Here is a 25,545-nt window from a genome sequence, read left to right on the forward strand (position 1 = left end):
CTACTCGCGTAGACATGAAGAGGATTCGGACTCGAATTGTTAATTGTAATAATAAATGAAAATATGTTAGGCAAATAGTGATTAATGATACGACTTGTGGAACATTTATGTGTAAAAAGTGAAACACGCAAACTTCACGACGATCGAGACTCTCTTGTTTTCCTAGCAAGGGTTTATGGGAATCTAAAGTCATAAGATCACTTCTGCTGGAAGGTGGTGCATTAGACCTAGGAAATATCAAGAAAATATATAGCCTTAATAATTAGGGGAATATAATATAAAAACAAAGAAATGACTGCAACAGACAGTGGAATTAAAGGCATGCTGCCACATTTGCCTGATGAAAAAATAGGTAAGAGCATTAATATTAAAAGAAAAACGTTAATAATTTCTTAGCACAGACCATAAATAATTACTAATAGTTTAACTATAAATGCATAATTACAGATTGTTAAACATGAATTATAAATATATAGGAACGACTTAAGATGACCGGAGCTCTCTCCGATTTTCTTCATATTTGGCATACTCACTAATTGAGGCGACCTAATCACGAATCTGAAGTTAAAAGTTGTCGGAAACTTCTAGAAATTGTAAAATAAGGCGTTAGTTTTAGGAATGGAAACCGTCGATTTTCGCGAAACTTTTTTGTTTCACGAGGAAATATGGTACTACTTTACTATACCGGAGACACCTATCAGTGATTTATTTCGCAATTTTTTACATTGCTAACGTACTATTCTGCATTGCGGAACATTTATTTAGGAGAAATAATGAATTTCTAACGAATATAATGTGTATTTCTTACATTGACGAGTACTTACTGTTGTTCCTTATTTCCCACAAACCATCCACGGGTAGCCCCAAAAACCATTGACATTAGCCCAAAAATTCACGATAGCCCCACGAACCATCACAGGGATGAGGTATGCCTACTAGGTTAGGTTAGGCCTGTTGGGTTAGGTTCCATTAGCACTCCTTTCGTTCAATTTAACATATACGGACAATACGAGAGCGTATTGTGCTCTCGTGCAGAAAGCAAATGGCGGCAGCAGCAATAGCACGTCGGAAATAGATTTTCGTAGAAAACCACATGCATTCGCATTAAAATGGATCAAAACTTCATTCCCGAACATCATCAACACTACAGAAAATGATTTGCGTATGTACTTTCTCCTGTAAATTGGAAGAAATCCGTCTCCGGTATAGTAAAGTGTTACCGGAAATATATATGTTTGCCTAACCTAACCAGACGTCAATCGTTCGTGGGGCAAGTGTCAATGGTTCACGATTATTTTGCAATTTCTAGATCCTGATACTACCACGACACGAAATTTTAACTGTTTGCCAAACCTAACCGAAACTAACCACACGTCAATGGTTCGTGGGGGTAGCATCAATGGTTCGCAATTTCTAGATGTTTCCGACAAATTTTAACTTCAGATTCGTCATTAGCAGGCCTCAATTAGTAAGTATGCCAAATATGAAGAAAATCGGAGAGGGGTCCGGTCATCTTAAGTCATACCAATATATATATGGTTCTATATGAAAGTTATGGTAGTATTATTTTCAAATTAATTTCATTTGTACTTACCTCATATGCATAGCGGAACATTTTTCAACTTGGGATTACTTTTTTCAATGAAAGAAGTGATATTTTTAACATAAATATTTATTGGGCGTTGGTAATTGGCGGCCAAATCTTGACTCACGTTGTCTATCGTCAGCTGATATGCAGTGTTACCAAACGTATGAACTGATGAATGCCGCACAAAATGTTTTTAAGCGAAAATTGATCTACAAACCATTCACGGAAGGTAAGGTTAGGCAAACAGAAAATTGGATTGAAAAAAAAAAACTGCTCACATGTCATCTTGTAAAACTACCACGTGGTTGCCACGCTAACACTTATTAACCGAAAAATGATGGTTTTTAGGCTAAAATTGATCCACAAACCATTCACGGAAGATTAGGTTAGGCAAACAGAAAATTAAATTGGAAAAATAAGAAACGCTCACACATCATCATGTAAAACTACCGCTTGGTGCTACACTGACAGGGGGTTACATAATCGAATGCACAGAACATTTGATTCACGTAGTCGACGGTAATGGTGGCACGAGCTATCGTGCAACGGAGATACATGAATGTCAAAAATTACATTATTTACCGGCCGAATAAGTTGCATGAATGGAAGAAACACTCTTCCCAGCTTCCAAAAGTCCACAGGAACTCAATTCCGTAAGTACTTTCCCATCTTTTCTCCTGTAAATTTAAAGAAATGTGTTGTCGCTATATCTAACTGTTACTGAAAGTTACATAAGTAGAATTAAGTTTATAAAAATCTAAACGTTCTGATTTATGAATTATAGGCTTTACACTAATTTAGGACAGATTATAATTATAATTTGACAAATCATCAAGTATTTTATGTAAGTCAACTCTCAATTTTACCAACAGGTATTTTGAACAATTATGTATTTTCTAACATCAATGACATTGAAGCCTAATTTCTAGTGTAAATATACTTGAGAGTAGTGATGGACAGCATTACAGGGAGAGGTGAAAGCTGACAATAAGTGCAGCACACACTTTTAACCTCAACTACTTCCAGGGGAAAAAATGGGGTTAAACTACAGAGTAATTAGCCTATCCTTAGACTACACCCATCATATAATATTTAAGCCAACAAAATCTAAATAGACACAGCATGCAGCATGGCTAGTGAGAATTGTAGGCAATCCTGAAGGTAAGATGCCATTGCTGAAGTCTCAATAAACGAAATAATATTTTTATTAAAAATATATATATATAGGCTATATATCTAAAAACACTAAAATTGCTTACTTACGATTAGCCAGTAGTCTAGTGTTGATTGTCAACATTGGACTAATCGTAAGTAAGCAATTTTAGTGTTTTTTTTAGGAAAAGGTTTTTTTGTTTTTAATAAAGACATTATTTTGTTTATCTTAAGTGAGTAATACGCATTCGTGCTATTATAAGTCTCAATAACAAAGGTAGATAGGGTATAATATCAAAAGTTGACTTAATTTTTATGAGTGTTTGTGCTCCTGTATGGGCAATTGTAAGTTATAGCAGTGTTGTACTAATAATTAGTAGTTGTGGTGTATTTAAATCATAGAGAACATGCATGCATGCATGCATCACACATCCCATTTTACGTTAAATACATTTCTTATTTCAGATATGCTGGCAGCAACAAGTGTGTTGCAACAGCAGGCGACAGAAATTCGTAGCCAGAGGATAAATTGGCAGTCATATCTTCAGTAAGTTATAAGAAACCATTTGAAATATTAGAATTTGTAATTTAGAAATTGCATTTGTATATTTATTTAGTGTTACTTTTCTACCACTTTTGGCTATCCACAATAATAATGATGATTAGATAAAATGGTACTACTTTCATATAGGTGAGACACCTTCGAAACATTTATTTCCCACTCTTTTACATTGATAACATACTACTATGCATTGCGGAACATTTATTTAGGTGAAGTAATGAATTTCTACCGAAAATAATGTCTATATCTTACATTACCGAGTACTTACTGTTCTTCATTATTTCCACACACAATATGGTGATAGCGTACCCATTCATCGCGCGTTGTGCCAGTGTTTTTTCGAGTGTTGCAACCTTGTTTACCGAAGAAAAACTATCGTGCCCGGATTTTTTCATGAAAAAGTTCATTGTTTGACATAAAGAGTAATTATTAAACCATTGGTGTTAGCCCCAAAAACCATCCACAGGTAGCCCCACAAACCATTGACGTTAGACCCAATAATTCACGATAGCCCCATGAACCATCACGGGGATGAGGTATGCCTACGAGGTTAGGTTAGGCCTGCTAGATTAGGTTCCAGTAGCACTCATTTCGTTCAATTTAGCATATACGGACAACATCGGTTTTTTTTTCTTGATGAAAGAAAATACACGGAATTCTTTTGAATTTTAACTTTCCACGTCCTGCATTCCACTTCTTTCTTCACGATTCGATGTTGAATTAAAAATTCAACAGCATCTTCCACACCTGGCAACAACTTCACAGCGCATCCTCGACACTTCCACACCTGGCAACAACTTCACAGCGCATCCCTGACACGTCATCTTGTATCGAAGACACGGCGTGGTTTGAAACACTGACTACAAGGTTTACGTCATCTAACACATGGAACATTGTGCTCTCATGCAGAAAGTAAATGGCGGCAGCAGAAACAGCGTGTCGGACATAGATTTTCGCAGAAAACAACATGCATTCACATTAAAATGGATCAAAACTACATTCACGAACTTCCACATCGCTACAGAAAATGATTTGCGTAAGTACTTTCTCCTGTAAAAAGTAAGAAATCTGTCTCACCTATATGAAAGTGTTACCGATAAAATTAACGAAGGGACACTTGCAAAGAACACTCATAGCCAGGCTGGAACTTGAGCCTGTGAACTTTGGTGGTGAGATGGATAGTCTACCACTTTTCATGTGAGCATATACTCAAGAGATGCTTGATATGATTGCTAAAGATAAATTTATTACTAGTATTCTTTCATGAATATATTTTTACATAATTTCATAAATCAATGATGCAGTAGTTTTCAAAGTTGTTTATCTGAAAATTAAAATAAATAGAATCAAGTCCAATCAATGAAGCAACCTTGCTTGTTTTTGTAGCTGAATGTATTTCGCCATTTTTTTAAAAAAAATGAAAAGTTCAAGTGAAATATTAACTCTTTCAGGTCTCAAATGATATCTCCAGAAGATTATAATTTTATAACAGCATTTGATAATGCAGATTTTGAGAAGAGAGAGCAGATTTTGAAAACCCAGAGGGGCCAGTGTGCTCGAACATTTTTAAACTTGTTAGGACATGTTTCAAAGGATCAGACAATTCAATACATTCTTGTCATGATAGATGACATGCTTCAGGTAAGTTCAGTTCCTGATTTTTCGTGAATGAATAAGCTTTGTGAATTGAATACAAACAAACAAAAATAGGAGCATAATAACAGCACTAAAATTAAAGTGCAATAACATTTCGACCCTTGAAATTCAGGTCTTCCTCAGAATCAGTTACTTAAATCATGAGTAAAAACAAGATGAACACCCTATATGTTATTTTTATACAAGTCCACATTTCTGTGTTTTGAAATTTATTGTTACATAATTAATATCAGGCTCCAAATTCTGATTGTGTATGAATCAAATTCTATTCTATTCTAGTTTTTTTTTTTATGTAAAATATGAACTTTGCATTAAATACCAAATTTTTATTGTTGTATGTTTTTGAGTGAATGAGTGTTTTATTTTACTTTGCGTTTCTGACACTTTTGGGTAATTCTTAATTTTTATGCTTGTGTATACATGAATTGTGATTAGGATATATAGTTGAAGACAACTTTGGAGCATATTTAATTTCATGGATGCATATTAATTTATGAAGTTAAAAACACATAGATATGTATCAATGAGTGTAATTATTGAAATCGGATCATTGACTTTAAAGAAGAGTTTACGGGGCTGTGGTACTACAAAGGTTGAGAACCACTGGCCTACAATAATGAAGGCAGTGGACTGTTAGAAATTAATCGCTTGGAAGAAAAGAAGTGCAGCAGGGAAGCGTACCTTTTCCTGTGTACTTTTTGTGCTTGTAAAACGCAAAGGTTTGTCTTAATTAAGAGTAATAAATAATGATTATTATCTCCAGGAGGACAAGTCTCGAGTCGAGATATTTCGCGAGCACTCATCCAAGAAACGTGAGTCTGTGTGGGGACCATTCTTGAACCTTCTTAACCGCCCCGATGGTTTCATCATGCATATGACATCGAGGATAATCGCCAAGATTGCTTGTTGGAGTCAGGAGCTGATGGATAGATCAGATCTTCATTTCTACTTGACTTGGTTGAAGGACCAACTCAAGCAAAATGTAATGAGTTTAATAGTCATTATTCCTTGGAATGTTGCATGAAATTTCTTACATTAATTATTAGAGCTGAGCCGATGCAGAGTTGTTAAAAAAATTTCCACCAGTTTTGTGATAACATGTAATTTAATATTCTGATGTAATTCTCAAATATTTTAAAGTAAAAATCTTTGTAAATTTATGCATATAATAATTATTAGAATGGAATACTTACACACTAACATTAAAATATATTTTGAACAACTTAATTATTACAGTTTCCAAGCATCGGTATCGGTGAGATTTGGCGAGAGTATCGATATTAGTTCAAAGTGATATTGGCTCAGCCCTTTTAATTGTTTGTAACTTCTGGCAGGTAAAATAGTTAGTTACTGAAAATCAGATCTACAAGGATTTTAGCGTTAGTGTTCTGCATGAGTTCTAAATTAATCTGTAGCTTAAGTGTATTTTGATTTTACATCTTGTAGACATATTTTCTCAATGATTATGTGGGCCTGCTCGATGGCATAATGATAATGCTGTTGCCTCGTAATCAAAAGGTCCTAGGTTTGATCCCTGGTGGAGCAGGATGACCATACGTCCCGATTTGACTGGGAGAGACCCATTTCAGATGTGTGTACCGGTCGTCCCGTCCATATTATTAAAAAGCTACTATTTGTCCCGTTTTATAAAAGTAGAAGTTACCTTGGAAACCAGGTCTAAATTTGAGACACATTTCATGCTAAAGTGAGTCATTGTTTTGTATGTAGAGCAGTGAATAAGCATGCAGTTTCTTTACGAAATTGCAAAAAGAATTTGAAGTTCCTGCATCTTGACACGAATTCATAAGAAAAATCTAAGTTGTCTGATATGTGGGGTAAGGTTTTCGGGGAGATCTATACATGATTGATGAAGGATAAAGCTGCTCCCAAGAAGATTGTTTCTTCTGCTAAATACTTCTGGCATTACTCAACTTCAGCATTAAAGGTTGATCAGAAAGGACGAGAGAGACTATGTAAATCATACTGAGAATAATGAATACCTTTTGACAATGGGAGATCATATTTCATTTACTGTTTATGATGTTTCATTTATGTGATCAATCCTTGAATGAATAATAACAATTTTATAATTAGGCCTAAACCAATTTTTCAGGAAAGGGGGAGGGGTAAGCTGATTTCCTTGATATGTCCCATTTTTGGGTCAAAATATTATGGTCACCCTATGGTGGAGGCATATGGCTGAGTATAATATATACTTTTTTTTATAAAAAAACTAGGATTATGTGAGACAAGTATTTTGTAGTGATTATTGTTATGCATCTAGACACTAATGAGGCACGGTATTTTGCATTAATATGTGCAAATCGAGAACACAATGTAATAATGCACCTAGTAAAACACACGCATATTCAATTTGTAAGTCAGATAAGTCATTAATTTAGCTAACAGACCTAAATGTACATCATTTTGATTAATTGACTTCCATTGGTGTAAAGTTAATACTACTTGAAAAATAGAGATTCTCCTACAACAGGAATATGGTAAAAATATCCTATTTTATAAAAATTTAGATCCTTGTCCTTAGTGATCCTCTGTGTATAAGATACGTGATACACTCAATATCTTATTCTTGCACCTAAAGATAACAGTCCTTCCAATATATTTGTGCTTTCATTCTTCTTTATGATTAACTCAGAATAGATTGAATGTAGCATTAAATGACCAATCTAAAAATTTGTCAAGATATATAAGAATTATAATAGTCTTTTGTTATTGTAGCAGTTAGATTTTTAGCTTTAGTGATGTTGATATTATGAGGTATTCGATAAATTTTTGAACATCAGTAATAATGTTCTGTTCATTAATGACTACAGTTTATGCCAGTGTATTTTTTGCATATTTTAAAGTTTGATTAATGTTATTTTAATAACTACAATTAGTATGTTTACTTATGACTGCTGTGATAATGCAAATAATATGTTTATGTAGTGTAATAGTTGTGTTATTTCTGTGGAAGAGGTTTATGTCAGATGAGAGTAGTAGTTTTTGTGTTGAACTAAAAGAAATAATTAAAAAATATATGCTTGAATAACAAAGATTAACTGCAATTATAAAATTTGGCGTTATATTCAAGGCAGTGTGCTATTTATATGTAATGAATAACCAGTTAATTCTTACTAAAAATTGTTCTTGTATGTACGCATTGCTTGCATTGTAGAATTATTTCTCTTGTAGTCAACAGTTATTACAAGCATAAAAACACTGTTTTTCGTTGTGACATTTGAGGAGCACACACGCTCCCTTCATCAGACATTTATTTTTAGTTTGATTAAACACACAGTTATAACTTATAACAATGGTTAAATTTTCTTAACAAAAGAGAATCAGTTATACAATGGATGTTGTAATATAGCAACTTAACTGTGAAACAAGCAGTCTGTTTTATTTTTATTTTGGATAAAAAATTTGATCACATTCTTTTTTATTTAAAAATTATGAATCCCTAATATCATCAGGCATTTCAAAATCTTCATTGCTTTCACAGTGTGTGATCAAAATTTTAATCTGAAATAAAAATAAAACAGACTGCTTGTTTCACAGTTAAGTTGCTATATTTCAACAATGTAACATTAGAATTAGAATTAGAAATTCTTTATTCATGGGCGAAGTTCAGACTGTGGCTGTTCTACATTGATAACATCCATTGTATAACTGATTCTTTTTTGTTAAAAAATTTAACCATTGTTATATGTTATAACTGTATCATTAATCAAACTAAAAATAAATGTCTGATGAAGGGAGCGTGTGTGCTCCTCAAATGTCACAACGAAAAACTGTGTTTTTATGCTTGTAGTTACCGTAGACTAAAAGAGAAATAATTCTTACTAAAACTGAATACATTTTAGTAGGGATCTTCTTCATGTGTGGTACATCCTCGATGGTATAGTGGTAGCGTCGTCACCTTGTAACCAAGGGGTCCCGGATTTGATACCTGGTGGAGGCAGATAGTGGTTCGGATCCCACTTTAACCTGTTGATACCCGATCCCATTTTGCCATGTAAGCATCCCCGGAACCGGGCCATTTTTTAGCAAAATGCAGAGTTTCATTTAGATGACTGTAGGTCGGAGGCTAATTGTCCTAGATGGACAAATCAAGTACCGTTATAGGAATGAACCATAGATTCGGACCACATATATACACATGAGTGTACATAATATGGACGCAGGGGGAGGAAAGCAACTGGAAAATTCCAAAATCTCAGAAAAAAAATGCCCTTCCCTTATGACTTAACCCACATATTATGCTTGGAATACTGCAGACAACCAACATTAAGGCCATGGATGTTTTCACTATGTCACTGCATATAACATGTAAATATCAACAGGCAGAAATGCAAGTTGGATTTCTTTAGTAATAATATTTTTATAAAAAACACTAAATAGTGAAATGGCCATTTTCCATGATTTTTCACTTTGTAACTGAATGTTTTGCGACATCGGAAAAGCAACACTTTGCTGTTCTGGCAGAATTCGAGCATGCACCTCCTTTCACATGGGATGTGTATCAGCAGTATTTGTCGGGCGAGAAATAATAGAAAGTAACTTCTTGGGCACTTATCTATAACATAATTTTGATCTCCCTTTCACCTACTACAGTATAAACAAGGTGGTTACAGAAGTCAAAGCTTTGTGATACTAGACACAGTGGAGGGAAGGGGGACTCATTTCATACACAAGAATATATTATTCTCTTGGTCCACATAGCAACAGGTGACTCATTGAATAGGTATGATGTAATTCACCCTTGATCAGCACAATAGCAGCTTTACGACCTACAACTAAGGAAGCCATTTCTTAAACCTGAATTGTACTGTGCATTATATACGTGATAATTGTTAGTCCCTTTTCCCCATCAAAAACTGTGTTCATTATACATGTGTAAATATGATACTTCCAATTTGCAATTGAAATTGTGGACTTTATATGTACACTTTCAGCTGTTATCGATCATGTACAGGAAGTTTAAACTGTCCATAAGATTCACATCGGGAACCTTCTCTTCTTCGGTACTTGAAAATATAGCTTAATACTATAGCAGGTTAATTAATAATTTACAAAAGTATAATGTACTATACTTCTCAGGATGCAGCCTCTTATTTAGTTGTGAAGGTGGGTGGTGTAATGTTTCTTGCATCTTACTAGCATATAGAATGTCTTGGATTCAAGTCCCAGACATGACGGAACCTTTTTGTGTGGATATTGGATTGTAACAAGCCATGCAAGTTAATCCCAGTGTATTTCCTTTTTGATTCTCCCATTAATGATAAATATTTGTTAAAACTAACATAGTACAAGTTAACAGACTGATAGTAACTAATCTTATTGTTTAAGAAAGTATGTATTTTTCACATTAAAAACCATATTAACACGTGTACTTATGGTATTTGAACTTTGAAATAGTTTTATACTTATCACAGCATGTATATTTGTGACCATGTAACACTGATACTTATAACACCATTAAGCCTTGTTTCCATGATTATGAAAAGCTAAATATGCTGACCAAGGCAGTAATTTATTTTATTAAAAACATAAACTAAATGTAACGTTTCAACCTTCTAGCAAGGTCTTCATCAGACTCTGTATCAAGTACAAAAGTAACAAGATACACAAAAAGGGCATTATATATACACAAACATTACTCCCTCCAGACTATTAGAAAGTTGTTAGGAACTTTCTAGCAGGTGGCTTTCACTTTCCAACTGTACTTTCACCTAAAAGGCTAAACATAATTACTTTCATATAGAATGTGAAGAGATATTCATATAGAATATCTCACGCTCTTTTTCCTTCATTTTTCTCCCTTCTCCTCTCCTCTTTCTCTCTTGTCCTTTCTACTCTTTCTAACACCTTCTTCCATTCTTTGTTTAACTTCAGTCCCCCATTCCAGTTCATTATGTCTGCTTCACCTTTCTTCTCTATTTCCTTGGCTTCCTTCCATTTTCTCACTAGCATTCTCTTCTCCCATCCTATCTGCTTAGCCTCATCCCACTCCATGTCATGTCCTGTTTCTCTCGTGTGTTTAAATATTGCATTTCTCTCTCTTATAAGTCGTACATCATCCCTATGTTGTTTCAACCTGTCTTTCAGCGTGAGATATTCTATATGAATATCTCTTCACATTCTATATGAAAGTAATTATGTTTAGCATTTTAGGTGAAAGTACAGTTGGAAAGTGAAAGCCAGCTGCTAGAAAGTTCCTAACAACTTTCTAATAGTCTGGAGGGAGTAATGTTTGTGTATATATAATGCCCTTTTTGTGTATCTTGTTACTTTTGTACTTGATACAGAGTCTGATGAAGACCTTGCTAGAAGGTTGAAACGTTACGTTTAGTTTATGTTTTTAATAAAATAAATTACTGCCTTGGTCAGCATATTTAGTTTTTCACTGATACTTAGTTTTCTATGTCCTTTAATTACTTGCTTTGCACTAATATTGTGCTGAAGTATTGAAAAACTTTCTTTTTGTATCTACTTTATGCATTATTGTGTTATAGCAGCTGTTGTGAATAGATGGAATTAGTAAGTACATAGAATGTGTTTTTGTTTGTGTATACATAAGGCTTTTTACTAGTGAATATAAGGAAACTGCTTCATGGTTATTAACAAGAATTACTGCCAAGTCACCAAGTGGAAGACTTTGGATAATAATTTTGTGTCTAAAACATTGTGGCTGCTATGGTGAGAGGTCTGCTGTTCATCAAGTGAAGAATTCAGCTGTCTAGCTTGGAGGAGGATGTAGTTGCGAGCGCTGCTTACCCATGGCTTCCTCTTGCTGAATGTTTTTCTTGAGAAGGTTTTTAAAGGTTTCGTTTGCCTTGTAGAGTGAGACTCTAAGTGAGGTACAAATGAATGAGGCTCCACTTTCCCAGGATTCGGATGAGTCGGTTGATGGATCGTCAGTTGCAGATGAACACCCGGTTGGTGAATTCCTGAAGCTTTGGATGAGTGTTTACAGAATAAACCATTTTTTTTAAAAAAAAAAACAACATTGAGACTAACTAGTTAAAGAGTTACTCTTTTTTTAACTCCTTTTAATAGATTATAGTTATGGTAATGTGGTTACGTTGCACCTAAATTTATTATTGTAGTGTGATAGTCTTAAGGATAACATTTCTGATAAAGTAATTGGTATTTGGATAGTTTACTTAAATTATTTGGTGCAGAAAATAACAAATACAGTAAAACCTGTATATCCCAGAACATGATGGTTCCGAGCAAAATTTACCGTCTTAGCAGTTTTCCTTCTTATAGAGGGTTGACTTTAAATACAGTATAGAGCGCTGCAGGGAATAATGGAAAATGGATTTACATTTCGTATTACTTATAATGTAGAGTACTAATGCATGTACGTACATGAATAAAAATGCGATACAGTCGCAATAAGCATGGCAGAGATTACAATTATGTAACTACACAACATGTTGGTACACTTTTTACAGTATTGTAAGAACGTACAGTATGTACTTATGTATCTTTTCGAACCTGGGACCCCTGGCATCGTAGCGCGATGTGCATAGAGGGAAAGAGAAAGATTGAAAGATGGAATATGAGAGGTGAAGAAAGATTGAGATAAAAGTGAAGAAAAAAGAGAGATAACAATAAAAATAGAAAGATGATGAAAGAACAGAGGAGAAATAGACAAAGAAAGGTGGAGAAAGAGGGTAAGAGACGAAAGAAAGAAACTGAATCGTAACAGCTATGAGTATTGTAGTGCGTTCTTTCATATCGCCAATGTTACCAATAAACGAGTGGCAACAGAGGCTTGTTCCACTTACAGTATTGCATTGTTTTCTTGCGAGCCAAAAAATAAAGGAAGAAATTTCCGTCTTACTGAGAATAAAAACATCTCGTTGGTCTTTAAATGGTGTTCCGTTTCCACCTTAAGCAGGTTATTTTCAGGTATAAAATCGGTCCGTTCTGGGGACTTTTTTCTTCTTCCGTATTTACAGGTTTCCTTATAGAAGTTCTGGGATATGCAGTTGTTACTGTATTTAAAGAGGAGTTGTGAGGTTGGCTGATCTTGTCATACCCCTAGGATGATATCCACCAAATAGCATGGACAAATTTTATGTCGTGCCCTCTGTAACAGAAAAACATTTATACATCATGCCCAGTCAAGATGTTACGGAATAGATCTATATTGACTCATTTTTATTTTTTTAACAAAATTCATTTTCATAAGTGCTTTATGAAACATTGCAGTTGTATTGCTGCTCTGTGTATGCATATTCTTTACAATGAAGAGAATAAATATTAGCCGTAAGGAGATATTTAAATCCAAACAGATGTTCTCGTGTTACCAGTCAGGTTAAATCAGCATTAGCTTCCAACATTTCAAGTGCATACGTTGCTCTCATCTTCAGGGAATGTAAAAATGGAGACCGGTGTAGAGTTATACAAAGGCTGTCGCAGAGAAGGTGAGACTAATTCTTGTATATAAAAACAGCGACCTCCATTGGCTAGCAAATGTACTAGGGTGGAAATTTGGTTCATTAGCTGCCGATTGAGACCAAAATGAGTGTAATAGGTCAAAAAGTCGTGACTGCGTAGCAGTTAAAAGACAAGCATTTACATGGACCCCTCCAAGAATCATTAAAATGAAACAAAAAAATTACAAACCACAAAATTTTTATTCAGAATCAGCCATATCGAGTAGACGTACATCTCTCAAAATAGGCACCATTGACTGCTAAGCAAGCGTCCATACGCTCCTGCCACTTTGTGATTGTCTTTGAAAATTCGTCGTCAGGTAGCAAACTGAAGAAAACTTGAACTGCGGTGATCACTTCTTTGTTCGTCATGAAATTACGACCACGTAAAGCAGCCATTAAAAGTGGAAATAGCCAAAAGTCTCCAGGTGCAAGGTCCGGGATGTATGCTGGATGCAGGAAAATTTCTATTTTTCTCTTTGTCATGTAATCCTGAAAAGCCCGCGCGGTATGCGGGCGTGCGTTAGCGTGGTGCAATCTGACTGGGTTCTTCAAATGCGGCCTCTTTTTTGCTACGTGCTGGCTCAGAGTCTCAATGACTCCTTGGTAATACTGTGGCTCTACTCAGTCTGTCTTGATCAGCATATGCCTGTTGAAACATTGCATATGTTTGCGCAGCACTTTTCCCTAAACGCCAACAAAATTGTATGGCATGTCGCTGTTCATCGCGAAAAGCAATGTTATACACAAAAACCTGGAGGGGTAAACGAAACACGTTCCACGTAAATCGACACAGCTGCTCACTAACGTGGTTTCGCAACATGTGACAACTTGCTACGGAAACAGAATGAGTCATCCTACACGACGCGACTTGTGCCGAAACCATAGGCAGTGTTGCCAAGCCAGGAAAAAATCTGTCTCACCTTCTCTGCAACAGCCTTTGTATATATGACTTGGAAGGGGCGGAGTTTGGACTCTATGTTCCTATTGGCTCTCTCTGGATCCTGGTGTTCTCATTGGCTGGTGTCATGTTTTACGGATTAGTGGTTCCTGGTGTGACTGAGCTGGAGTCCCACGTCCCTGTTGAGATTGGCACTTTCCTGTGAAATGGCAATGGCTTCCATATGCCATGATTGGTAACCCGAGAACATCTGTTCGAATCACGTAGCCAGGAAAGCTATAATTCATATTGATATATTTAAAATTTCGCACAGTGTATTATTTCTGATGCCTTTTGCAGGCAAATGAGTACATGCAGTCTGTAGGAAGGTGCCTGCAAATGATGCTACGAATTGATGAGTACCGTTTTGGCTTTGTAGCCGTTGATGGTATCTCGACTTTGGTGAGTGTGTTGTCAGGCAGAGTCAACTTCCAGGTTCAGTATCAACTCACGTTCTGTTTGTGGGTCCTCACGTTCAACCCCCTGCTTGCTGAGAAGATGAACAAGTAAGTAATTGAACAGATCATGCATATTCTCTTGTTGCTTATGTAGTGAAGTAAAATAAGGATGTGAAAGAACTAATGTGAATTTTTTTATTGGATGTTTTTTGTGATGGAAAACATATTCTGGGGTATGCCATCTTCATGGTGTAGTGGTCAGCATCACTACTGCTAAGCTGCAGGTTCAAATCCTGGTCAAGACCTGGGTGTATCATCCATTTGATTTGTTCATCATTTATCCTCAACATTGTGATGAGGTAAAAAAAAAAAAAAAAAAAAAGGTAATATAAAATAACCACAGGAGAATTAGAAAAAAATATAAATACAAGGGCTGGGACATAAGTCATGGCAACTTAAATTTTTTCTCAAAATTAAACGGTGGTACCACAATATTATCGTATGTCCGAGAAAACATGGTACCTGTAGTATCTGTTGCAATGTGATGAATGATTATCGTACAGAAGGCAGTGGTAATTCATTGTTGACTGAACTGCCATCTCTCATTGTTAACAGCGTTCATGTATCAAAATAGCCATTCTTCGGATGTGAAATGGCAGAGAATACCACAGGAAGCTGGTGGAAACTGTGAAGAGTAGTGTTCTACTGTAGTATGCATCTCTTTTGTTCCTGTAAAGCTAATGTGTGCTTTCTGCCTTGTAAACACATGTGGAACGATGCTATCCTTAAGGATGTTGTGTTTGGTTCTCTATCCTATACCTGGTACACATATATCTGCATTGTTCATACATTCCACAGTAACATACACTGCCCTCTTCCATTTGTATATTTAAGATTTTGATGCCAATCCCACATACTCGTGAAAAAAAAATAGTTGCCATGACTTATGCTCCAACCCTCGTATGATTATAAAAAAATATTAGGGAGCTATCAGACCGAAGTGACATGCCAGAAATGACAAGTGTGATATGAGTTTCACGCTGAGGTGACAAACGACACGACTACAAACTGCACATACTGTTGAGAAAGTGGTCCAATCTGAGCGACACACAAGCTACATGTGCAGTTTGTCATGTTACTCGTGTACGAAAGGTTCATTTCCAAGCAACAAGTGTTGCCCATCGATTTGGTCTGAAAGCTCCCTCAGGATGCAAAGGGTGACTTTTCTGGAAAACCAATTCTTGCAGGAAACAAGACTCTGACACATGGAGTATAAAACCTGTGGAGATTTTTGTTTTCCATCCATGTGATGACTTTTATTTAATATGTAGTGATTGTCATTTTAGAGCCTCAGCTTTTATCAGAGGTACAGTAATTTTAGTTTTTAGAGGTGCTTTGTCACATCTCGCTACGATGCCAGGAGGCCTGGGTTCGAATCCTGGCCTGGGCATGGATGTTTGTGAGTGTTCATTCATCAATTTCATCATATCATCACTCATCCTCATCTTTGCAAGTTAGCCAAAAGTAGCACAAGAAGCAAAGTAAAATAAAGCAAATCAATCAATCAATTAAATTAGAGGTGCTTTGATTTTAATAGAGAGTTTACCTCCATTATACAGAGTGTCCCAAAATGATTGTCAGGGTTTCGTAGTTGTTTAATTTCCCTTATATGTGTATGTACAAGGACAAAGCTTATATGGGAGTGAACAACAGCTCGACAAGTTTACATAGTGTATCTTATAAATGTTCAATGTGAGCACCTTTCGTGACAAGCCACACATCAATCCGGTAACCCAATGCTTCTCGACACTTTCGTTCGACACACTTCGACCTCCAGAACTCTTCTCTTCGCTTGACACTTATTAAACCATCGACGATTGTTGTTATCAGATGAATGATCACTTCCAAATCGCTGTCGTAAAAGCTCACTGAACTGAAACTGCAGAATCACACCTTGCAACAAATTCAATGACACAATCTGACTTGTACACAGGAGTCACCATCTTGTAATACACCTACGCTGCTGTGATAAGTGCAAAGGGTAGCAAACTCCCACAGTTGTTCGGATCGGGCATGTACGATATAAACATTCACCTACGTCTTTTGCAATATACCAACTACTTGAAACCCCGATAATCATTTTCGGACATGCTGTATCTGCTTTAGATGTATTTTTCTAAAATCACTTACATTGGATCGTTTTTGCTGAAGGCCTCCTGCCTCCATAGTAGAAGGAGCCAATAGCCTCATTAATGATGCACCCATTACTTCTTTAGTAATCAATCACTCAAACTTTGGTTTTTCAACCACCTTTAAAAAGTGGTTAAAATAAACCGTATTTACTCATGTATAATGTGCACTTTTTTCCAAAATTTTTGTCCCCCAAAACTGTGGTGCATATTATGCATGGAATAATTCAGACAGCCAACATGAAACCGTACAGGGTCATTCCATGATTTTTGGACACTTGCATTGATTTTTCATGTTTATAGAATCATATCATGTTATATATCATTATAAAGCTTAAATCCCGCAGTTTCTGAATATGGAAACAGTATTCCATTCAAGATAACGACACTAATGTGAAATGCAGTTGAAATAAGTTCATCACAAAATGAAGCAACGTTCTGATTTTTATGGTACTTTGGATGAAAGAAAACGTAAGGAAGAAGATAATAAAAATTAAAATGTATTACTGGCCAAATAATGACATAGTATGTAAATTCCTTAATGGAAGAAATCTTGTGCTGCTAACTGCTATTTGGAAGGTCCTGAATATGTCTCGTATAAATGTTACATTAGTCACGGTATATATTTTGAAGTTCTTTTAGAAAAAGTAAAGAAGGAATGAGCAACACCATGTATAGAAGTTTGAAGGCCATTTCACACGATCTTTCACTTTGTAATGTAATGTTCTGCGACATCAAGAAAAGCAGTGCAACTCGGGCAGAATTTGAGCATGCACCTTCCGTAACGTAGGATGCATATCAGCAGTATTTGTTGGGCGAGAATAATACAAAATAACTTCCTGAGCACTGCAAATCCATAAGGTAATTTTTTGATCGTGCTTTCTACTATTACAGAATCAATAAGATGGGTAAAGAGTGAAAGCTTTGGGATGCTAAACGCAATGGAGGGAGAGGTGGGTGGCATGGGTTGGAGACTTATTGTTTACACAAGAGGATATTTTCCTCTTGGTCCACATAGCAACAGGTGACTCATTGAATAGGTATGATGCCATTCACTGTTGATCAGCATAGCAACAGCTTTACGACCTACAAGTAAGAAAGCCATTTGTTGAAACTCGATTGTACTGTGCATTATATACGAGATATAATTTTTTGTCACTTTTACCCATCAAAAACCAGAGTGCGCATTATACACACGCGCACACTATACACACGTAAATACGGTATTATGGACATGAAGCATCTGAAGTCACTCATTACAGTACAAACTTGGGTACTAATCTGATATTCCCCGGACAGATTTCTTCATTTTTACAGAAGAAACTACTTACGGTAATAAGTTCCTGTAGCATTGTCTAACATCTGGAAGGTGTTTTGTGTGAAGTGGGAATGTTTCATAGCGGAAATTCAACCACTGACACATAGCCCCACGAACCATTTCCGGTAAGGTTAGGTTAGGTAGGGTCACGTATAGGTTACAATAGTTAAAAATTGGTTTCGAAAAAAATATGCGTAGCCCCACAAACCATTCTCGCATAGCCCCACGAATTATTGACACATAGCCCCACAACCCATTTGCGGAAACTGCATTCTTCAGTTACAAAAACACTTTTTTTTAAAAAAAATTGCAATTACTTTCATCAAAAAAACGTGAATGCACCTTCAAGAATGTTCCGCGAAGCAGATGGGTAAGTACGAATGCCAAAAATTCACAAAACGAAAAAGTTATAGGTGTCCGGGAACTATCAGATTTTTACCCAAACTTGGAAGTAGATAATAATAGAAGAGGGTTATTCTGAAATTAATCCTTTTTTGTTTTATGCAGATTCAATGTGATACCAATCCTTGCTGATATTTTGAGTGACTCCGTGAAGGAGAAGGTGACACGCATAATATTGGCTGTGTTCCGGGTAAGTCTAAGAGTATTTTTGGTAGGGTTAAGTCAATATAACCACTTTGAATCAATACTCAAGCCAATACTATTACCAACACCTACAGATTCTGATGCTGGAACATCTCAGCCAAATTTATAGTATATTTCACATTTATTAGATCCTTATCCACTAGCGTTCTTTGTCCTGTTTCTATCAATATGTGATGTATTTACATCCAATTTGTTTAATTTTGCTAAAAAATTACTCTGAGATAAGTCTTACGTAAGGTTCAGCCAAATTGTTTTTTTTTATTGTGAAAGGAACATTTCTATTGCTTGTAATCAATCAACATACATTCCAAAATACATAGGTTTATTGTACTAAAAATGTGGTTAGTATGCTCAACTAATGTGTATTAGAATGTGCAGTCATGGACACTCCTGGGTTCTAACAATTCCACTGAAAGTTAATGGGATTGTTATAACCCAGAAGTGTCCATGAATGTACATGCATTGCATGAAGGCATATGGGGTGATGTGCAAGTATAGAGCTCCACATATTCTTCATCTCCACCATAGTTGGGTTCATGTGATCAACATCATGCCCAGCTGCCTTTACCCCCCAGGGTTGCCCCCCTGTGTGGGCCTCATGATCTGCACAGAAACTGAAATTACTGGAAAAGATTCCTGATCTACATTACCTACCTGCCTCAGGATTGAGACCATTATTAAAATTGAAATAAATGTGTATCAATAGCATAATACTTTCAATAATTTAAATAATTATTTCACCACCTTAAAATGTGTTTAACCATAATTGATACGTTTTGCCTGAGGAATAGTGAAACTGCATTTTTTTAAATTTATTTTACAAAACTAATGTACATGAATTATGTTCATAATAAGTAACCTTACTCTTGTGCCAGGATAATAAGGTTCAAATTAAGTTTGTTCCTCACCTATTAAATGCACATTGTTATGCTTTTCTCTGAAAATAGTGAACATTAGTTATTTCTTATAGAACTTGATAGAGAAACCTGAAGACAAGCAGGTTGCCAAGGAGCATTGCATTGCTATGGTGCAGTGTAAAGTACTGAAACAGCTGAGCATCTTGGAACAGAGGAAGTTTGACGATGAGGATATTGTGAGCGACGTTGAATATCTCAATGAGAGACTACAGGCATCAGTGCAAGACTTAAGGTGGGTGCAGTGCCCAATGGTTGATTTTATGTATAGTTCACACTATGTAGCATAATAAACTTTCATTGCGAAATTTATTCATAGATTGGATATAATGGTGATGTATGAGGGTGGATCAAATGAAAACGGTGGATGTATTGGGTTATACTTATGTATGTGTGTGGTGACAACCCTGTGTAGAGGTTGAGCGGGAGGTAAGGAAGGAAACCCCTACTGCATAATGGACTTGTCCTAGATAGTCGCACGTGAACACATGATATGCATAGGTGGTCGGGCAGTAGTATCGTCCGAGCAGCAATCAAGGCCAAACGGCCTGGCATGTTGTCCTCTGTAGTGTTTGGCTGCATGACAACGTGCAACCACATATGTCAGCTTTTACAAAGAACGCTTTGGAGACTTTTGGGTGGACAGTGTTGGAACACCCACCATATAGCCCTGATCTATCACTATGCACCTTCCATATATTTGGTCCATTGAGAAAAGGCATTAAAGGGTCGATGCTTCCACTTGGACAATGTTCGCAACTGGTTCCGATCTCAACCAAAGGAGTTCTACGAGCAGGGTATTCACCGCTTGGTGAAACATTGGGACAAGTGCTTGTGTAACTTTGGAGGTTACTTTTGAAATAAACCTTGTTGATTTCATTCTGTGGCCCCTGTTCCGTTTTCATTTGATCCACCTTAATAGTTTTTCTTCATTGTAGCTGATCAGTGGTGATTGATTCGTGTTGAATTATTAACCACTGTTTTTTTTTTTTTTTACTTTCTATTCATACCTACATTCTGAAAACTGTTTCTGTCCCCATCTTCAGGGTTTTGTGTTTCCGTCTAACTGTTCATCTGTCTGTAGTCTCCGAACACAGGATGTGTTTGGGGAAGTTCTTGTTTTTCTGTAACTTCTTTGTCAACTTTTGATCTTGTCACCACATTCCCTTGCTCATTGGTATGGGTTGTTCATTGTGAGTGTCCCTTCATCAGTTTTATCTATGCATCATTCGTTCTCATGTTGAGATTAGCTAGAAGTGGCAGATAAATGATGGAAAAGTAACAAAGAAGGAAATACAGATACAAAAAATACTTCTAGTTTGCCACATCTGATTTTTCTAGCTATTCTGTGGGCCTCCGCAATGGCGTAATATCGTCACCTTCTAATCAAGGGGTCCCAGGTTCGATACCCAGTGGATGAAGCACACACTGGTCTTGAAGTTGCAGGCCGTGGTACTGAAGATAGTCAACTCGCGAATGTACTGCAGTTGCCTTAGACGAAAGCTTCGTCTCGGTTTCCCCGAGCTGGGCTGAGACCTGAAAGGTGTCGAGGTCTTCGCCTGGTAGCTGGTATTCTTCTGGAGGTCCTTTGAATTCTGAGACTTGACTGAGCCGCGAATTCTGGTGCCTAGCTCTTTTAAGCTGATGGCAAATACTTCCTAGCTGCTTGGACAGCACTTCCATATTTGCCAGCCGATGACGGGCTTGAACCCGCTAGTATCGAAGAATGCCGTGTCTCCTGACGTCATCTGTTTCCGCTATTTGTGGAATGTTACCTTGTGTTTGTAAATTGTCGCTTGACCGAGCACTGGTGTCTGGCGAGAGTCTCCCTTGAATCGTTCCACAATATATATGAAACACGGATCTGGCCCCTCCCTCAAGAAAATCCTGGGTGGGAGCCTGACTACCACTACTACTGTTATTGGATATGCTGTGGCACCGTTGTTAGCATAGCATGTTGTTTTGCTGAGAATCATATATTCGAATGCTGTAAGGCATAAATGTTCTTTGCGCTTGTCCTATCATCAAGTGCACCAGTTCATCATTCATCTTCATTATTGTGATTAACCTAGAGAATGAGGACAGTGATGAAATATAAACAAAATACAGTATGATTGAAAAGTTGCTCTACCTGATCTTCAAATGTGGGTTTTCTAGTAGACAGCATAGCCACCTTGTATATTCCTCAACAGGTGGCAACACTGGTGAATTTCGAACCATTATGCAGCATGTGTGGAACGTTATTGTGAAGATATTGAACAGTTGCACTGTTTCATTTGGTTTATGTACCAATATGCTATACTGTACATGTTGATTCCGTGACTTCAATTGCACTGTTGAAATTTCAGAGGCAGTTGTTCAAATATTTTTTTTTTTGTAGTAGTTGAAAACTCAGAAGTGTATTTTTTTAAATGTTATTGTTTGCTTTTTAACAATTACGTTTACACATTAAGCAATCGCTTTTTTCTTTAAAGATAAATATGATTTCAAGGTGTGCATTATATTTATAATTATTATTTTTTTTTTTTATTTGTGTGTGTTTTTTAAGTATAATCTCCTTACATGGAGATGCCCTTGAATATTTTTTGTTATCTGTGGCATAATGTACAGTCACCAGCATAAAATGGGATAGCTGCATTATATGTGTTGCCTAACTCTTTGGTGATCGCCAAACTTGCTATTGGAAAGTTTTGTTGAAGTTTGCACATTGCTGTATAGTTAGGCAACACACATTGCTCTAGGCTCTAGGTGTCTCATTTTATTGCCCGTGACTATGCATGTTCTTTAAGATGTGGTGTAATGTTGCTTACGTGAAGACATTCACCTTGGAAAACCTGAAATCATGTGTGTTTTTTTTCCCACCACAGTTCATTTGATGAGTATGCCACAGAGGTGAAATCCGGAAGACTGGAATGGAGTCCAGTGCACAAATCTGCAAAATTTTGGAGGGAGAACGTGTCAAGATTGTGTGAAAAGAACTACGAGCTCCTTCGCATCCTCATCCACATCCTTGAAACCAGTAAAGAACCTTTGGTTCTCAGTGTTGCCAGCTTTGATATTGGAGAGTTTGTGAGGCACTATCCACGAGGCAAGCAGTGAGTATTTTCATTTTATCAATATACATTCTAGAACGTTAGAAATATAAGAAGCCTTGAAAAAATAAAACACAGACATGTAAATTAAAGATTGATCTTCAAGTTTTTGATAATTAATTTATATTCCACAAAAATGAAAGAAAAGAAGCTAGAAATTAATAATAATAATCCTTAGCGCGACAGCCCATGAAGGGCCTTGGCTTACCTACCGACTGCTTTCCTTCGTCACCTCTAAGCGTGGAGATCTTCAACCAGTATTGGAATAGTCGGGGGGTCAGCCCGACGTATCCCCAGCCGTTATAGTAGGTAGTCTCGACCGGATTACGCTCACTCACTCGGAGCTCCCCAATTTCCTCACGATGGTGGGTTGCCACCGGCCCTATACGTAGGCCGAATAAATTCCGACCAGAGCCAGATTCGAACCTAAGCCGTCCCACAGCGAACGATCTCAAGACGAGTGAACGCCTTAACCCGCTCGACTACGGAGGAGGACTAAGCTAGGAATTACAAACACATTATGTGTGTGTGTGAGGGTGAGAGAGTGTGTGTGTTAATTCAAGAAGGAGTTGATGGAGTTTTATCTGTTGTGTGACGACCGCGATAGCTCAGTCATTAGGGTGTCTTGACTACTATGCAAGCAGCGGCGATGCCAGGATTAATCATGTAGGGGTGCTGAGGGTTGCAGATAGAAATTTAGGGGGTGCGATGCTGAAAATAAGGAAAACATGAGACACGCATGCAACCTTTCAAAACTGGGGGAGCAAGGTATCAAAATGACAGGGGAGGGGGCAAGGACAGTTTACTTCCCCTTGGTATATACAGTTTAACATAGTGCGGAGTCAAAAATAGCAAAAAGCGGGGGTTAACTGCACCCTAATCACCGCCACTGATTAACATAAATTACTGACTGAAATGAAATTGTGTGTGTGAAAATAATAACTTTAGATTGACATTCATTTTCCAGGGAGGCTGTGCCCCCTTGCCCTCCCCCTGGATGTCCATGATGATATGTATTAAGTCTTCTACTCCAAGAAAGTGGTCGTAGAATGTAAACATTCAGATAGACGTTGCAGTCTTATTGAAGTCTGTAGTAAAATACAAAGTGAAATTATCCTTGTCTTTAAAAACACAATTTTTGAGCCTTCTGAATGTAACCCATGGAAGTACAAAATATATAGACACTTCAGGACAAAACGCAAAGTGCACAGCAACTTCATCTTCGTTAGTATCCCTTCTGCCGCACTATACCCAACAACTGTAAAATTTCTTCGTGAACATTGGGCCTCTTCCTAACGGGTTTTGAATAAGCCTGAGATGGTATGTTTACTAGAAATGTTACATGGAACCAATACACAGAACGTATTAACAAGAAAACTACCCTTCACGTTACAACTCACAATAAATAATTTCCCGAGCATGACTTGGTGATACCTTGAAAGCAGCTAAAATTTGTGCTCCAGTGTGAGGAAGAACAAGTAGGTGAAAATAAACCGTTTGTTGCATACAATAATAACGGTCTTACTTCAGTACCTAACATTTGGCACTCAATATGACGACATGACATATTGACACTCTAAGGATTAGTGTTTTCAGTTGAACGTAGGGGGTGCGGAAGAAAATTAAGGGGTGCGCAAGCCCTTGTATGCGAGAGACACATATTCGATCCCCAGCAGGGGAGAACCGAGGTATTTTCCACCTGGTTCAAGTGGCTCCGGCACCCATCCAGCGTCGTATAAAGTGGGTACCTGGAGGAAACTTGGGGGGGGGGGGGGGTAAAGTGGTGTGGTGCTGATCACATCACCTCCACCTCCACCTTCAGCCGTGATCTAGAAATTGTGGGACCCTAACTCCACACCGCCTATACACCTTTATGGTGTGGTGCAAAGCACTTCTTTTTTTTATCTCTTGTGTACCATGTAAATATGTGTAACATTGGAGGGATTTTTGTTGAATTTACAGAATTTATTTGTATATTTGCAGTGTTATTGAACAGTTGGGAGGCAAACAGCTTGTGATGCAGCTTTTAGGGCACGAGGACCCCAATGTTCGCTACGAGGCATTGCTGGCTGTGCAGAAACTCATGGTCCACAACTGGTAAGTTGATTCTTCTTGTTACCATATTTAAAAAAACATGACTTTCTTAAGTCTTGGCTTGAAGTACGAGGCGTATTCGTAAAGTAAGTGCTGTTTGCAAATATTGCCGATGTAGCGCTGCAGTCACGACCGTGTGAGTTCTCGCTGACGTCCTTCATCCGTTAGTAAGCCACAGGCAGTCGTGGGAGTAGGTCATGCTTTTTCTTCGTAGGTTTATGAAGGTTTGAAATGTTCAAGAAAATCAATCGGCCCGCCGACTGTGAAGTCCGGTCTGTGATTCGTTTTCTCAATGCAAGAAACGTGAAACCAGTAGACATCCACCGTCAACTGTGAGAGGTCTTTATTTTTTATGTTTAAAGAAGGTCGTGAGACAGTTCACGATGAGCCAAGGAGCGGTCGGCCATCTGTTGTGATTTGGTGCGTGTGGTCCACGCAGAAATTCGTGAAAACAGACGCTTCACAATATCGTCGCTTTCCATGGATTTTCCACAACTTTCAAGAAAACAGTCCTCTACGAAATTGTGACAGATCATCTGGAATCGAAAATTATGGTCAGCGTTTCGAAGAGGATGATGACGTC

The 25,545-nt window shown here is 37.2% G+C and overlaps 1 protein-coding gene across 2 annotated transcripts in view; it reads left to right on the forward strand.

Annotated features, from left to right (window-relative positions):
- The first annotated feature begins 162 nt into the window (after positions 1-162).
- The window catches only part of VhaSFD (V-type proton ATPase subunit VhaSFD), a 28,095-nt gene continuing 2,712 nt past the window's right edge, over positions 163-25,545 (forward strand). The window contains exons 1-10 of one of the 2 annotated variants that reach the window (XM_083115592.1): positions 163-352; positions 3,206-3,287; positions 4,754-4,943; positions 5,722-5,940; positions 11,804-11,899; positions 14,652-14,857; positions 18,764-18,848; positions 19,833-20,011; positions 22,644-22,871; positions 24,852-24,965. In XM_083115592.1, the coding sequence (XP_082971718.1) occupies positions 292-352; positions 3,206-3,287; positions 4,754-4,943; positions 5,722-5,940; positions 11,804-11,899; positions 14,652-14,857; positions 18,764-18,848; positions 19,833-20,011; positions 22,644-22,871; positions 24,852-24,965 (1,460 nt within the window). In that variant the 5' untranslated portion in view covers positions 163-291. The remainder of the gene's footprint in view (positions 353-3,205; positions 3,288-4,753; positions 4,944-5,721; positions 5,941-11,803; positions 11,900-14,651; positions 14,858-18,763; positions 18,849-19,832; positions 20,012-22,643; positions 22,872-24,851; positions 24,966-25,545) is intronic. The other variant, XM_083115593.1, reaches the window with a different exon arrangement.

Source organism: Lepisma saccharinum, chromosome 30 (genome assembly GCF_977018435.1).
Source record: "Lepisma saccharinum chromosome 30, izLepSacc3.1, whole genome shotgun sequence".
In the NCBI taxonomy this organism is placed as follows: domain Eukaryota; kingdom Metazoa; phylum Arthropoda; class Insecta; order Zygentoma; family Lepismatidae; genus Lepisma; species Lepisma saccharinum.